The 14,241-nt window shown below is 55.6% G+C and overlaps 1 protein-coding gene across 6 annotated transcripts in view; it reads right to left on the reverse strand.

Moving 5' to 3' along the window:
• LAMB3 (laminin subunit beta 3) overlaps positions 1-14,241 on the reverse strand; it is a 54,818-nt gene that overhangs the window by 7,306 nt on the left and 33,271 nt on the right. For all 6 annotated transcript variants that reach the window (XM_039870299.1, XM_039870296.1, XM_039870297.1 and 3 more), the window contains 13 exons: positions 12,624-12,815; positions 11,193-11,256; positions 10,641-10,834; positions 8,692-8,812; positions 7,788-7,976; positions 6,418-6,573; positions 5,859-6,055; positions 5,434-5,545; positions 4,277-4,655; positions 3,058-3,218; positions 2,704-2,921; positions 2,225-2,422; positions 1,744-1,888 (listed from right to left, as the gene is read on the reverse strand). In XM_039870299.1, coding sequence (XP_039726233.1) covers positions 1,744-1,888; positions 2,225-2,422; positions 2,704-2,921; positions 3,058-3,218; positions 4,277-4,655; positions 5,434-5,545; positions 5,859-6,055; positions 6,418-6,573; positions 7,788-7,976; positions 8,692-8,812; positions 10,641-10,834; positions 11,193-11,256; positions 12,624-12,815 — 2,326 coding nt within the window. The remainder of the gene's footprint in view (positions 1-1,743; positions 1,889-2,224; positions 2,423-2,703; positions 2,922-3,057; positions 3,219-4,276; positions 4,656-5,433; positions 5,546-5,858; positions 6,056-6,417; positions 6,574-7,787; positions 7,977-8,691; positions 8,813-10,640; positions 10,835-11,192; positions 11,257-12,623; positions 12,816-14,241) is intronic.

The raw sequence follows: 14,241 nt of genomic DNA on the forward strand, positions 1-14,241 counted from the left end.
GGATGCCCTTAGCAAGGTTACTTAACCTCCCTGTGCCTAGAGTGCTCATCGCAAAGCGGCAGGCAGTGGCGATTAAATAAGGTAATCAATGCGAAGCACTTAGGACAGTGCCTGTCACTTAGTAAGAACTTGGTAAACCTGAACTATTATTTTTGTCAATCCCATCTGAAGACATGGGAAGGGGCGTGGTCCGCAGGCCTCCCCCGGACGCTGTGACCCTGCGGTGCCAACAGCAACTGGTACCCGCACCCCCTGCAGACCAGCACCTGTGCCCTGGAAACTGAGAACTGTCCTGGGTCCCTGGTTCTTTCTGCCCCTGGCTCCATGATAGGACTTGACCTGAGACACAAGTATAACTGAGAGGGTGAAAAGGGCCCCACGGCCAGCAGTACCCTGCCTGTTCCTATGGGCCTTGCACCCCAAGGCGAGACTTCCTACCCACCTCCTGCCCACGGGCCGGGGCTGATGCGGTGTGGGTGGTCCTTCAGCTCCATTTGGCATGATCAGGGGAAGGCCTCCTTATCTGTGAGTCTGACCTCCAAACTTCGGCCTGCCCTTCAGTCCCCGTTTGCTGGGCACCACCTCCCTGTACCCCCAGGTAACTTTCTTCCCCATCCTGGGGCTGTCAGGGGAGCTGGCTCCAGCATGGCCTCAGTCAAGCCAGGGGACCCCAGCAGACCCTTCCTGCCCCTCTCTGGCCTACTGTCCAAACTCAGGAGGGCTTCAGCCCATTCAGAGCAAAGGCGGCAGCACATAGTAGCAAGAACTGCCATTGTTACACCACGCCCTCAGCTCCTATTAACTGGGCTCCCAGCCAAGTAAATTCCCTGGCAGGAACTAGAAATCTAATAATATCAACTCATATTCCTGAGGCATCTTTAACTTTTCAAAACACATTTTACATCAGTTACTCGATCCCCAGAATAAACTCGTAAAATACTACCATCCCGGTTTGCAGAAGCAAAGGATGAGGCTCAGAGAAAAGCAACTTGTGCAGCGTCACCCAGGTTCCTGAGTCCTAGCCAGAGATCTTTCCACTCGCCAGGGCGGCGAGGGAGGGGATCTGGTTCATTTGTTCATTCGACCGACGTTGGGTGTCTGGCCTTATGCTAGGTTCCAGTGACACAGTGAACAAGACAGACAGCCATCCCTGCCCTCGGGGAGTTCACAGTCTAGCGAGAAGGCAAACGATCCCCTCGCAGGCAAATGAATCCCACAACGCAGGCTCAGACAGTGCGGCGAAGGTCGAGGGGCCTGGGAGGGAAGGGGGACAACCAGGTAGGTTCTAGGGAGATATTTACACTGAGACCTGAAGGGTAAGAATCAGCAGCCTTGGAGGGAGCATTCCAGGCAGAGAAAGAGCAAGCAAACGTTCGAGGTGGGCAACAGCCCGGCCTGTTCAAGGAGAGCCGGTGTGCAGAGGGAGGACACCGTCCACACCCAGGAGGTGAGCAGAGGCCATGATTAGGAGTTGGGCGTTTGTTCCAAGAACAAGGGGAAGCCAAGGCAGGATTTTAGGCACAGGTAGGATGTGACTCCGTGTACACATTTTTCAAAGATGTTTCAGGCTGCTCTGTTGAGACTGAACCTTGGGCGGCAGGAGCAGAGGTAGGAAAACAACTGGAAGGCCATGGCAGCCAGCCAGGCGAGTGACAGGGCGGCCAGGAGAAAGGGCGGCTGGCTGTGCTTCCAGGACAGCAGGAGTGAAACGCACGCCCAGGGCAGGGTCAAGTCCAGGCTCACCGGAGAGGAAGTCCCGGACCTGCTGGATGAGGAGCCGTGTGCGCCTGACATCCTCCTCCATCTGGGAGCGGCTGGCGCTCACCTGGGTCTCCAGGCGCTGCGCATCTGACTGCACCTGCGAGGCAGCTTCCTCGGCCGCCCTAATCTGCCGACACAGACTGTAGTCAGAGGTGGCCAAAGCCCCAGGGGGCCCCCCAGCAACCCCCATGATTCTATGGACACTCACTGCCCACGATCTGCCTGGGAAACATGTGTAACTAACTCAGTTTGGTCCCAGAGAAAAATGACGTGGAGTCAGGTTTTAAAAAGCCAGAAACATTGGCCCCAAACTCCACCTGTCACTTGCTATGGGGCCTGGGGCAGGTCACCGGACATCTCTGCTCCCTCATCTCCTGACCGTAAAGTGGGAACTGACTTGCCCTGGGGCTCTGTCCCCTCTGCCACCTCTGACAGGTGCCCACCCAACCCTGGCCACACCTACCATCTGCCTGGTCTGCTGGAGCTGGGCATTGAAGCCCTGCAGCTGCTGGGCCACCTGCCCCGCCGTCCAGAAGGCCCCACCGGCCCTGGGGAGGGCACCTCTGCAGTGGGAGCCGCAGGCCGTGCCGTTGTCTCGGGGACAGAGCTCACCAGGGCAGGCTCCTGGGGTGCAGGCGGTCTGCCTGGAGCCCCCACAGAGCTGCGGAGAGAGGGGGGCATCCAACAGGGTACTCACGGCTCCTCAACAACCTCTCCCATCCCACACCCAGGAAACAAACAGCCAGACATCTCCATGGCAACGGGGCACCAGAAACTTGTCTCCTTGACAACCACTGAGCACACCCATGAGGGGACAAGGGTCAGGACGGGCTGGGGAGCGGGATAGGTTCACATTGCCCTAACAGGAAACATGTAGCAGCAGCTAGTGTGTGACTAGCTGGGGTGGGGCTCCGTGAAGTGGGGCTCCATGCCATGACTCACCTTGTTGATGGTGGGTGTCAGATCAGGCAAAGAAGCCAACCCCAGCTTCAGGGCTGCGAGATGAGGGCCACTGGCAGCCCCTCCTCCTATCTGCTGCTCCAGCCCCTCTGCCTCTCTCCGGCTGTCCCTGAGCTGGAGAAGCCTGCGGGAGCTGTCAGAGGCCTGCCGGGCGGCCTGGGATGACCGCTGGTAGGCTGCAGTCAGCATCCGGAAGGCTCCTGCGGGGAGAGGAGAGAAAAACTGAGTGGCCCCTGGACCCGGAGGCCGGAGGCCAGGCGCAGGGATGCAGGAGCGGGAGGGGAGACGAGGTGTGACACGGTGATGCCTGTGGCTGTCTGAGCGCCGACTCCTCACCCGAAGGATCAGCACTGCTCATCTTTTCAAACTGCTCTCTCTTATTCTGGTACATAATGAGGAGGCGGTTGAAGCTTCTGTCCAGATTCTCCAGGTCTCCCGGGAGGGCCAGGGTCTCCTCCTCTAGGAGCAGATTGGGCTGCAGGTCCTGGAGAGTCCGCCTGAGACAGGAGAGGAGCTTTCACTAACATATAGGTGGGGGTCGCCTCCCCAGAACCAGCCCTCCCCTTGGAGAAACGGCTACTGAGTTAGGAGAAGCAGAGGCCTCAGCAGAGGCAACAGGAGGAGGATCCCAAGGCTGAAGAGGATCCTGCAGGGCAGGGGCCGGGGGCGCCGGCCTAACTCCCCTCCACCCCTCTGCAGGCAGATCCAGAAAAACCTCTCCTTCCTTAACGTGTGTGATCCTGACACCCCCGAATCTCCTCCACCTCCACGAGGAGCACCGCCCCGACCCTGCTCCCCGGCTCACTGCAGGCTGATTCAGCCAGCACCTGTACAGCCCAGGCACCGAGGCTCTCTCCTGCAGTCCACGCCCCACACTGAGCTCCCACAGCTGCGGCCCCTGCTCATCTCCAGGGGCCTCATCTGCCCCGATTCCCCTCCCTATGCCCTTGGCAGCTCCACCAACCACCAACTCCCCCGCATCACATTCTCCACCTCCAGGCTTTGCTAAGCATGGACCACCCTTCCACACCCGCGCTGCCAGCCTACCAAAGGCCTATGGACTCGCTACTCAATTGTGAGACTCAGGCCAATCACACACCTGGACGGCTCTGGGCACGACAGTCTGGGAATGAAAACGAGTTATAGCCGCTTCCAGAACCAAATCTCACTAAGAAGGAGCCCCTGCTGGTAGGAGGTGGGTGTAGGTGGGACCGCTCCCATTCCAAAGGCAAATACAAGTTATTTTTAGAGCCCCTGCCTCTCGGATGCCCTCCACCAGGCTGACTAATCCAGAGCTGACTCTCCCACGGGCAGGCCGAGCACTTGAAAGAATGCTGGGCGTGGGCTCCAGGCTGTGCTCCGAGGCCATGCTCTGCCCCTTGGTGGCCTCGTGACTCTGTCACATCACCTATCTGTGCCCGTTTCCTCATCTGAAAATGGAAGTAATGACACCCACACAGAACTGTTGTGATGGGTAAGAGCAGGTACATGAAAAATGCCTTGTAAACTGTAAAGGGCTGTCCTGACATAAGTGCTTGGCAGGAAATAGAGTTACCTTATGGAAAAGATGGCGTTAGCCACCTGGGCCACCTCCTGCTCCGTGACCGGGGCGCTGCGGAGAATTGCTTGGATCTGCTCAATCTTGCTCTTTGCATCCCGGATCCGAGAGGCCAGGCGGGGGTCCTCCAGGCCGTGCCCAGGCCGCAGGGTGGCGGTGGCATTTCGGAGGCTGCTGAGGCGCAGGGCCTGCTCCTGGAGGTCGGCGTCATAGGCCTGGAAGCAAGGGTGGCAGGGCACGCACACTGGGTAGCGGTCACAGTAGCCTCGCTGGCACTGGTCGCAGCGGGGTCCGGTCAAGCCAGGGCGGCAGAGGCAGCGGCCTGAGGTCTTGTCACAGCCTGGGCCCTCGGTTCCCCTGAAGTCACAGTCACAGGCTAGGACGGGGAGAAATGAGGCCGGGGTCAGGGAGACCAAGGTGTCTGGTGGGGAACGCTCAAGAGGAGGTCTGACCTGAGGTTCTTTCTGACGTTAATAGACTGTCGAGGTCAGAGTGAAATCTTGGTGATGACAGAAACAAAAGCGAGCACTTTCCTAGCACGGACTACGTGCCAGGTACTGTCCTCAGTCTCACACTCTCCACACACACGGCAACTCATCTGACTTCCGCAGCGACTCCGTGACAGAGCCGGCCGCCCCTGCACTCTCGTGTTTATAGATGAGGCAACTGAGGCCCACAGAGAGCACGCGACGCGCCCCGCACGACGCGGTAAGGCCGAGGCTGGGCTGGGACCAGGCCCAGGTCTGCGAGCTCTTGTGGCTGCTGTCAGACTGGCTTTCTGGGGACCGCACGCCTCCCCACCCCCGAGGACTCATTCCTCTGTCTACGAGGAGGGAAGAAGCATCCTCCTCCTTGCCTCCCTGCTGAGGCCCTGGAGGTGGCTCTGGGAAATGCTTGCTCAGGGACTGGGGAGCAAAGTAACTCTCCTGTCGTGGGGACGTGAGGACGGCTCGATGTCACTGGCCCAGGGCTGGAAGGCCTAGCGGGCTGGCCAGAGCAGTGGGGACCATGTGCTCTCACGGGGCCACCAGGGCCCACATCAGATGTGTGGCTACGGATGTCCTCCCCTACCATGGACCACGCACCCCCACCGCGAGCCCCCCCAAGTGCTCACGCCCCCACAGGCTCAGCACCCCCCACTTGGCGGAGCATACCGCGGCATCCCATGCCTGCGTCTCCATAGGTCCGGTCAGGACACTGGCGGATGGCTGCAGCGTTGCACATCAGGCCCCCAAAGCCTTCCCGACAGGGGCACTGCCCTGTAAACTGGAGGGGAGAGCACGGTGCAGGAGCCTCCTTCACGGGCCCGGGCTAGCAGAACCTCCCCGAGGCAGCAGCCTCCAAACCAGGGTCCCCGGACTAGGGCCCCCACTCAGAGACAAGCTCCTAAGTCAAAGCCCAGGATGGCCTCGCGAAGGGGTGGCAAACAGGCATCGCCAGAGCTCCAAGCCACCGAGGGAGGGATGCTGGTGGCCTTCCCCGGGGTTGGGGACTGAAGCGGCCCTAGGAAAGGCCCAGAGGAGCAGCGTGGGGGCTGCACATGCTGATGGGAGGCTCAGGGGCCACCCTCGCTGTGTACCTGGTTGCACTGGGGGCTGAGGGAGTTGTTTGGGTCACAGGCACAGGGCTCGCAGCCCCGGCCGCTGGCCAGCTTCCAGTGGTAGGGAGCACACTGGTCACATTTGGGTCCCACCACATGGGGCAGACACAGGCAGCGCCCACTCTCCTCGTCACATGGCATGTCCTGCTGAGACCCCAACACACTGCAGTCACAGCCTGCAGGAGCAAAAGCTGATGAGGTTGAGGGACAGTTCACCAAAAACTCACCCCCAGAGAACATACGCCAGGAGGGGGCCCAGCCCGGGAGTAGAACCAGGCGGGGCCGATCCCTCCACATAATCTGACTGACTCATAAATCCTCTGCATTTCCCACCAATTCCAGCACCTGGTGGCTTGGCTGAGGGCCCTCCCTTCGGCTCGCTGACTCAGTCCCACCTTCCAACCTAGGGCTGTGCTGCCACCTGCTGGAGGCCAGTGGCACAGCATCCGAAACACAGCCTGATGAGCAGGGCGTGTCACGGTTCTGGTGGCCCCACGCAGACTGACCCACGCCATGCCAGGCGGGCCCCCCTACTCACGGTGGCAGCCCTGCGGGTTGGCAGAGCTGAGTCCTGTAAATCCCGGCTTGCACAGGTCACAGCGTTCCCCCTGCACGTGCTCCTTACACACACATTGCCCGGTCACTGGGTCACAGGGGACCCCCGGCACAGCCCCATCCGGGTCACACTCGCAGGCTGAGAGAAAAAAGCACCCACCACATTAGGAATAAAGAACCAAAAAAAGCAGAAAGTTCAGGGCAGGTCATAGGAGCCAGACCACTTGGTACAAGTCCTTGTTCCACCACTTCCTGGCTCACGACCTTATACCTTAATCATTTAATCCCTCTGTGCCTCAGTTTCCTCATCTGTAAAACGGGGATAATTACACAACCCTCACAGGCTTCCTATGGGGAATAAATGAGTAGATGTGAAGCAGGTGGAACAGGGCTTGGCACATGTCAAATACTGTACAAGTCTTGTCATTCTTTACGGAACAACTACTCTGTGCCAAGCCCTGAGCTGGGTACTCGTGCATGTTGCCTTAGGCAGTCCTCACGATAACCCTGAGAGGTGGAGACACCTATCACTACTGTACAGACGGAAAAACCGAGGCTCAGAGATGGTGAAGAACGTATTCAGGTCACGCAGCCAGTAAGTGCTGGAAACAGAAGTCGACTCGTTTTTCTCACTCTTTCTATAAACAAATATTATCAACAGGAAGTGGCCCAGCTTTCTCCTGTCTTCCACCATCACCCATCTCATTCATGCCTTTCAAAACAGACCGTTTCTTCCTCTAGAAAGTCGCTCCCGATTCACCACACCTGAGTCAGATTGCTTCCATGCCATTTGCTCGCTCGTTTGAACGCACTGGCCCTTGCTCACGTGTTAAGTCACTCTGGGGTGTTCCATCACATTACATTCATTGTTTTATTCTTGGGGCATCAGTTATTTGTTTGTCATTGTGCTAGGGCCTGAAGATACCAAATATAACCCCTGACATGGAGGAATTCTCAGTGCTGGGGGACACAGGACACTATAGAGCAAACCACGTTACAGCACGTAAAGGCAATGACACATATAAAAGACACACTGCTTTGTCCCTCTTTCTCAGGTGTGTATGGTTTATATCATCGAACAGTGTGTGTGTTTCTTAACAGCAGGAATTGTATCTTGTTCACTTTTTTCTCTCCTATGCCCACAATAAAGTCTACGTAATGACTGACTGATTGACTGATGGTCTGGAGAAGTTAGGTGATTTGCTTAGAAGTGCACAGCTAAGTTAAAACAATGGCCCACACGTCCTGACACACGATCAACTCATCACACTTCCTGAGGGCTTATGTGTCTCCAGGTACATGTGCTCTGTTGTGTCTAGAGGGACAGGTGGTTCCCCGGGAGCCCCTCCTTACGGATACAGGCCTCCTGGACGGGGGCGCCGGGGCGCCGGTTCCGGAAGTAGTGCTGCTGACACCGCTCACAGTTCTTGCCCTCCGTGTGGTCCCGGCAGTTGTCACACACCCCTCCATGTGCCCCTTGGCTGGTGGCAAACACAGCTGGGTCGAAGTGACACGTCTCTGAGTGCCCATTGCAGTCACACCCTGGAAAAGTAGAAGCCGAGGCTGACGCTGGACCAGCACCTTCGCCATCGACGAAGCACGGCTTCGCTAACTTGTTGGCATCTCTAATGACTCTGCCACATACTCAGATCTGGGAAATGCGGAAACTGGGGCCCGGGGAGCCTTGCGTAATTTATTTAAGGCTATATGGCCAGTAAGAAAGCAGAGTAGAATGAGAACTCAGGCCTCCTGACTCCCAGTGTGGGAACTAATCCAAGAATAATGGCCATGTTGGGCCAAAGAGAGAATTCTTTGAATGGTCCATCCCAACTCACCCCCATTGCCACCAGGGACCTCCCACTGGGTCACTGCCTCTCTCTGGGCTGGGAACCCTCCCCCGTTTCCCTCATTTATGCAAAGAAAGGCCCTGACTCCAGGGGACCATTCAAAGTAGAAAACGAGATGCGTCCCACACAGGATGAGGCAAGTGGAGGGAACAGTAAAAGAAAGACCTTGAAGAAGCCATGGAGCATTAAAGCATGGAAGCATCGAAGCTTTGGTCCCTCCAGGCCTGGATGAGGAGAAGGATGGAGGAGGCAGCTACAACCCAAATACTCTCTCCATCCCCACCGAGCAAGGAGAGCTTAGACTGCAGGAATGCAACAAGATTAAATTTAAATAATAAAGAATGGATTCTCCCTGTGTCCCTGGAAAGGTCATTGAGGCCCAGAGGGGCCAGCGTCCCGCCCGGTCATACTTTGGCATTCATGGGGATCCTGGTCATCTGCAGGTCTCCAGGGCCGATTGTTGTAGAGGGGTGCACAGCGCTCACAGTTGGGGCCTGCGGTGTTGTGCTGACAGACGCAGACATCATGGACCTAGGAGAGGGGCCATAAGTCGTCAGGTCAGGAACAGCGATCAAAGCATTCCCCAAGATGGAGCTGCCCTCCCTCTCCGCCGACCCGTCCACCCGCCCCTCAGAATCCAGCTCAGATCCCAGCTCTTCCAGCCTCCATTCAACTCCTGCGACTCTCAACGGCCTGCTTATGTGTTTGTGTGTGTGCGTGCGCACGTGTGCACACGGGTGTGCCCTGTGTCTGCACTGCTGCTCTGGCTAGGTTTTTACAAGCGCGTCCCTTGCACCTGGACACCCCGTCATGCCCCGTCTAAAGCAGCATCAGGAAGGTGCTCAGACACTCTTGTTGGTAAACTGTGATTCTAGAAGCTTGTGAGCCCTCTAGAGATTTCTATTCCAACAATCTATGACTGAGGTTGTTTGGCTAATTGCACTGCATGATGAGTTACCAGACTCATTAAGATATAAAAATAGAAGAGCTATTGTGTGCTGATTGTCTCCCAAATTAAGCCCAACACCCTCGGCCTGGCATTCAAGGATCTGCATGTTTGTTCCATTCTTGTTTCCCGCTCTCTCCTGGCAGGGAGGCCTAGCTGAGCTCTAGCTGCTTCCTCTGCAAGCCCTGCCTTTCCCCACCTCTGGCCTTTCACGAACGTGTTTCTTTGTACCTGGGATACCCTTCTCTATCCTGCCAACTAGAACGGCATCTCCTTCACCAGGCCTCCCTGGTCCCTCTGGTCCCTTGGATGTCAACCCTGGATATACTTCACAATCATCTGGGGAGCCTTTTAAAAAGTACCAACCACAGGCCCAATTCAATCTGAAACTCAGGGACAAGTGCCAGGCATCGTCACTTTCTAAAAGTGGCAATTTCCCCGTTCGGCCAGATCTGAGAACAGCAGGCGTGTCCTCTCCCTCCGCCCCCGCGCACAGCACGTGGCACTGGCCGGCAGTCCCCCGGCTGGGCCTTGTCTGTGGCCCCAACAGATGGCACACTCCTGGGGCTGGTCTCCCTCTGGCCCCCTGGGGACCCCGGGACGGGAGCTGGCCCAGAAGTTGAAAGAATAAAGCTGAGCAATGTTCCTTTTACGTTTCCCTCCCTCGCAGGCCATTCTACACAATTTCCTTGTGCCCACCTATCGGTAAGGCAAACATCACGTTCCCATATGTTAACAGAACAAAAGCCCTAGGACCATGAAATGACAGCTCCCTCTTCCTGGCCCAGGGTTCTCCTCTACTCGTGGTTCTCAAGTTTGGCTTCACAGCAAAATCCCTGGGTTGCTTAGCAAGCTGGAGCTTCTCACTCCAGTCTCTGAGGCACCCGATTCAGCTGGTCCGGGATGCACCTGGCATCTGTGTTAAGACTCTTCTCTCTCCCTGTCCCAGCTCTCATCACTAGAGGGGAGCTTAGAGTCCCCAGACCAGGGGCTCTTAATCCTGGCAGTACATTAAAATTGTCTGGAAGCCTTAAAAAACAATAACGAAATCTGAGTATCTGAATGTGGGAGTCTGGGCAATATTTTTAGCTCCCCAGGAAATTATCACATGTAGCCAGGGTCGAGAAGCATGGCCTTGTGCTCGCTCCACTCCCACGCCTACGCTCACATGCGACTGAAAATAAAAACCATCCCACCCCATAGTGCAGGTCTAAGGAAGTGCTACAAAATTCTGACCTCTGAAATAACCACTTACACTTTTTTCGCCATTGCTAAAATATTAAATACCCACGTCTCCAGTTTAGCACCTACCCTGCCTTACGGGAGCCTCGAGGATGTTCTTAGCACGCTCTGGTCTCCCCCTACCCCGCCCCCCCGCCCCCGCCCCGTGCCCTTCCCACCCTGGACTGTCACCTTCACAGTGGTGGAGGGGCCGGCAGGGGCTCCGGGCTGCGGGGCACAGCGGTCAGCGTGGCCGTGACAGAAACAGCTGCCCTGCAGACGCAACTGGGACACTGCATAGTAGGCACTAGGGGGGTGGTAGCCCCTCTGGGGCACAGGGGCCAGCCTGGTGAAGTTGATTCTCAAGTTTGTGATCTCCCCCAGCTCTGAGAAGAGGCAGACAACGAGGGGTGGGGGTGGATAAAGAAGTTAGAGGCAAATAGTCTCCTGGGGCGGGGAGGGTAAGGAAAGGCATTCTGGTTTGACCGTCCCTTCTTCCCTGCCTTCCGAAGGCTATTCCGGGGGCCATTTTCCGCAGCCCTCAACCCTCCCACAGCAGAAAAGACACCCCTACCCTCTCCAGCTCAGGCCCTTTGAGTCTCTGGGACCACTCCAGTACCTCTATGGGGTAAGCAGGGCCATGTTGACAGAAATTTGGAAGACCAGGAAGGTCCCGTGACCTGGGTTCCAACACTGTTTTGTTGCCCACCCACAGTCCCCAGCTAGAGGGGTAGCCACACTGACCTTGAACTCTTTGACTCTGAGTTGCTGGAATCCCAGAAGCTAGATCCATAAGGTTAAGTTGGACCTACAGGGAAAGGGAAGGGAGGCCCTGAGGGAGGAGGAAACAGTGTCCTGAGCTCAGAAGTCTCCTTCCCATTCGATGACCCGCCCGCTTCGTGCTCCACTGAGGTCCTCCTAATCCGGAAGCTGAGCGGACCGGACAGCGGATGTGAAGGCTCTGACCACCCTCTGGTCAAGCCGAGAGAGAGAGAGAGAGAGAGAGAGAGAGAGAAAGAGAGAGAGAGAGAAACAGGCGTGGGGTGGGGGAGGTGGAGGAGAAGGGAGAGAAAGAGAGAGAACAATCTCTCCTCTTCGTTGAAAATACAACAATCCCAAGAATTTCCTCATGTCCTTGTGTCAGAAATTACAGTAAGATATATAATGTAAATATAAAGGTTCAAGGGGCACTAACTGTCCAAAACCCAGGATGAATGAGAAAATCCAGAAGCCCAGGGATGCAGAGCTATGGCGACCACTGCCCTTGAGACTCAAATTTCAACTATACTTTTTCTTTTTAATAAAAACCATTCATCAGATGAGACTTTATCTCCTTTCCCAAGAAGCGTCTTCCACCCCTCACAAGTCAGGAAAATGCCCTGTGTTCTAATCTGGGGTCTGGAGAATGCGGCCATCGTGGATCTGGCTGCGATTTAACCAAGGAGCAGCTGTCGCAGAGGAGGGATGAGACGCGCGGCTCTCAGGGAGGGCGGCCCTCGGAGCACGTGGTGAGGGCGCCCTGGCCGGTCCGGTCCGAGAAAGCCTCCCACGGCAGCGGCAGCGGCAGCGGCAGCGGGGAAAAGTAGGTACGAGAGAAATGGAAGGATTTCGCCCCACGTGGGAGGGTTCAGGAAGAGGCATTCGGAGATGCTTCCGGAGGCAGGTTCTCATTTCTAGCTCAGGGTTTAAGTCCAGGCGACCTGGAGCTGTGGCTTGTACCAGAATTTCCTCAAGGGTGAGGATGAGGCTCGATAGATGGATTAAATGGAGAAAGGTCATTCTCACGTTAAGCTTTACCAAGGTGAAATCAGAGACTAAATTAAATTAGTGTGATTTGCTCACTTGAATCTAACTGGCCATCTCAAAGTCCTCGCACTGGAGCAAAGCTGGCTGTACCCTGTCCACTGTGGGGATGGGCCATCGGGCTGTGGGGGAGGAGGCCACGGCAGAGAGCAGGGCCGGGCCGTGCAGTGCTCTCCACGGTTTCCGAAATACCCCTCCTGGGCAGCGAAGAGGACAAGCGGCAAGTGTTGTGAGGGTGGAGAGCTCAGGAAAGACAGGAAGGAGCACCGCCCAGCGGGTTCTCATCCGTTCCTGAGTCTGGACGAAGGAGTGAGTGATGGGCTGTTGAAGATCCCTCCCCATGGCTACTTTTTCAGGGTCCTTTCTACATACCTTCCCTCCTTCTAGGTGTGAGTTAGGACTCTGGGGCAGAGACTGGCACCGAGCGTCCTGCCAGCTCTGAGGCTGGCCTTGACGGACACGGGGGAAGGCAGAGGTGCAGTCAGCAGCCAGGTACTGGTACACCTGCCAGGTCTTGCCGAAGTCTGAGGAGCGCTCGATCAGCATTCCAGCGGGCATGGGCCCCTGCAGTGACAGAGAAGGCGGGGTCTGAGTGACTGAAGGGCCAGAAGGCCTGGAGACACAATCACAGAAACAGACTCCTAAACATGCTGGCGGCCGCTGTACTGGTCATTATAAGATGACAAGCAGCATCCCTGACCCCTGCTCAGTAGATGGCAATAGCATAACCACAGTCGCGACAACCAAAACTATCTCCAGAAATTGCCAGATATCTCCTGGTTGAGACCCACTACAGTAAAGCACAGGCTCCTCGTCTGTCTTATTCACAGCTGTACTCCCAGCATCCAGGACACAGTAGGTGCTTAGTCCACATTTGCTGAATGAATAGGTGAATCTTTAGTCTGCTCTCCGCTCTCCCCATCGATATCTGTAAACTCAGCTCTCACCATTTTGCGGCCCTCCACATCCCTACCTCTCACCACGAACACGCGTTTTTCCCTCCAGACCCGATGTACCTTCCTCCTCCCCAATTAGATACCCTCTTGTCTCTTGCCCCTTCACCTTTGTGCTCTGCTGTTCTCTCCGCCTGGAATAAACTTCGCCCTTCGCCTGGCTATTACGGGTCTAGAAAGGCTCATCTCGCCCTGAACGTGTTCGCTGACACCACGCCCCATCGAGACAAGACGCACCGACGAGATGCCCCGTCCCACACTCCCCAGCACCTCTTCTTAGCAGAATCAGAGCGCACATCACACGCTCTCACTACTGTTTCTTTGTCTTCCCTACAAAAACTAAGGCAACTTGAGGATTGTGATTTAGCTTTACTCATCGTTTGTATCCCTGACATCTGGCACCGACCTTAACATGTAATCACTGTTCTGTATGTCCGGAGCAAGAATGCACAGATACATGAATGGGTGAGTGACCATAAAACAAAGAAACTCACAGCATCCATCCAAATGAATGGTGCTCCTCAAAGCTGTCACCGGAATAGATTGGGCATGTATTCAAATGACACTGCCACGTCTCAAAATACTTTTGACCTTTTCTTGGGGCGAGGCTCCTAGAACTAACTTCCTTAGTCACACAAGAAATTAGGTCCTATTGCTTTTCCTTCACAACTCATTTTAAGTCCCGACAATCACCCTTCCCTATCATCCAATCTTATTGACCAAACCTGATCCTTAAACATCTATTTCTGTAGAACGAATAAAATCAAATCTTTTCTGAAAAGAAAAAAAAAAAATCGCCTGTCACAAATTAAAAAGGGAAAAAAGTTCCCTCCCAAAGGAGTATGTCAGACGTTAGTCTAAAAGCAGAATCCGAAAGTCCTCTGAGAAGAAACAGCCCTGAATGAGTAGATTGCTTCAGAAGGGCTGTTTCGAAGCACAGCTTTCATGTGGACAGGCCAGTTCTGGCTGTTTATTAGACTCAAGCTCATCGGCAAAGTTATTAAAACAGAGTATACCAAGAATAAAAACCGTATAAT

This window comes from Pteropus medius, unplaced genomic scaffold (genome assembly GCF_902729225.1).
Source record: "Pteropus medius unplaced genomic scaffold, Ma_sr-lr_union100, whole genome shotgun sequence".
Taxonomy (NCBI): domain Eukaryota; kingdom Metazoa; phylum Chordata; class Mammalia; order Chiroptera; family Pteropodidae; genus Pteropus; species Pteropus medius.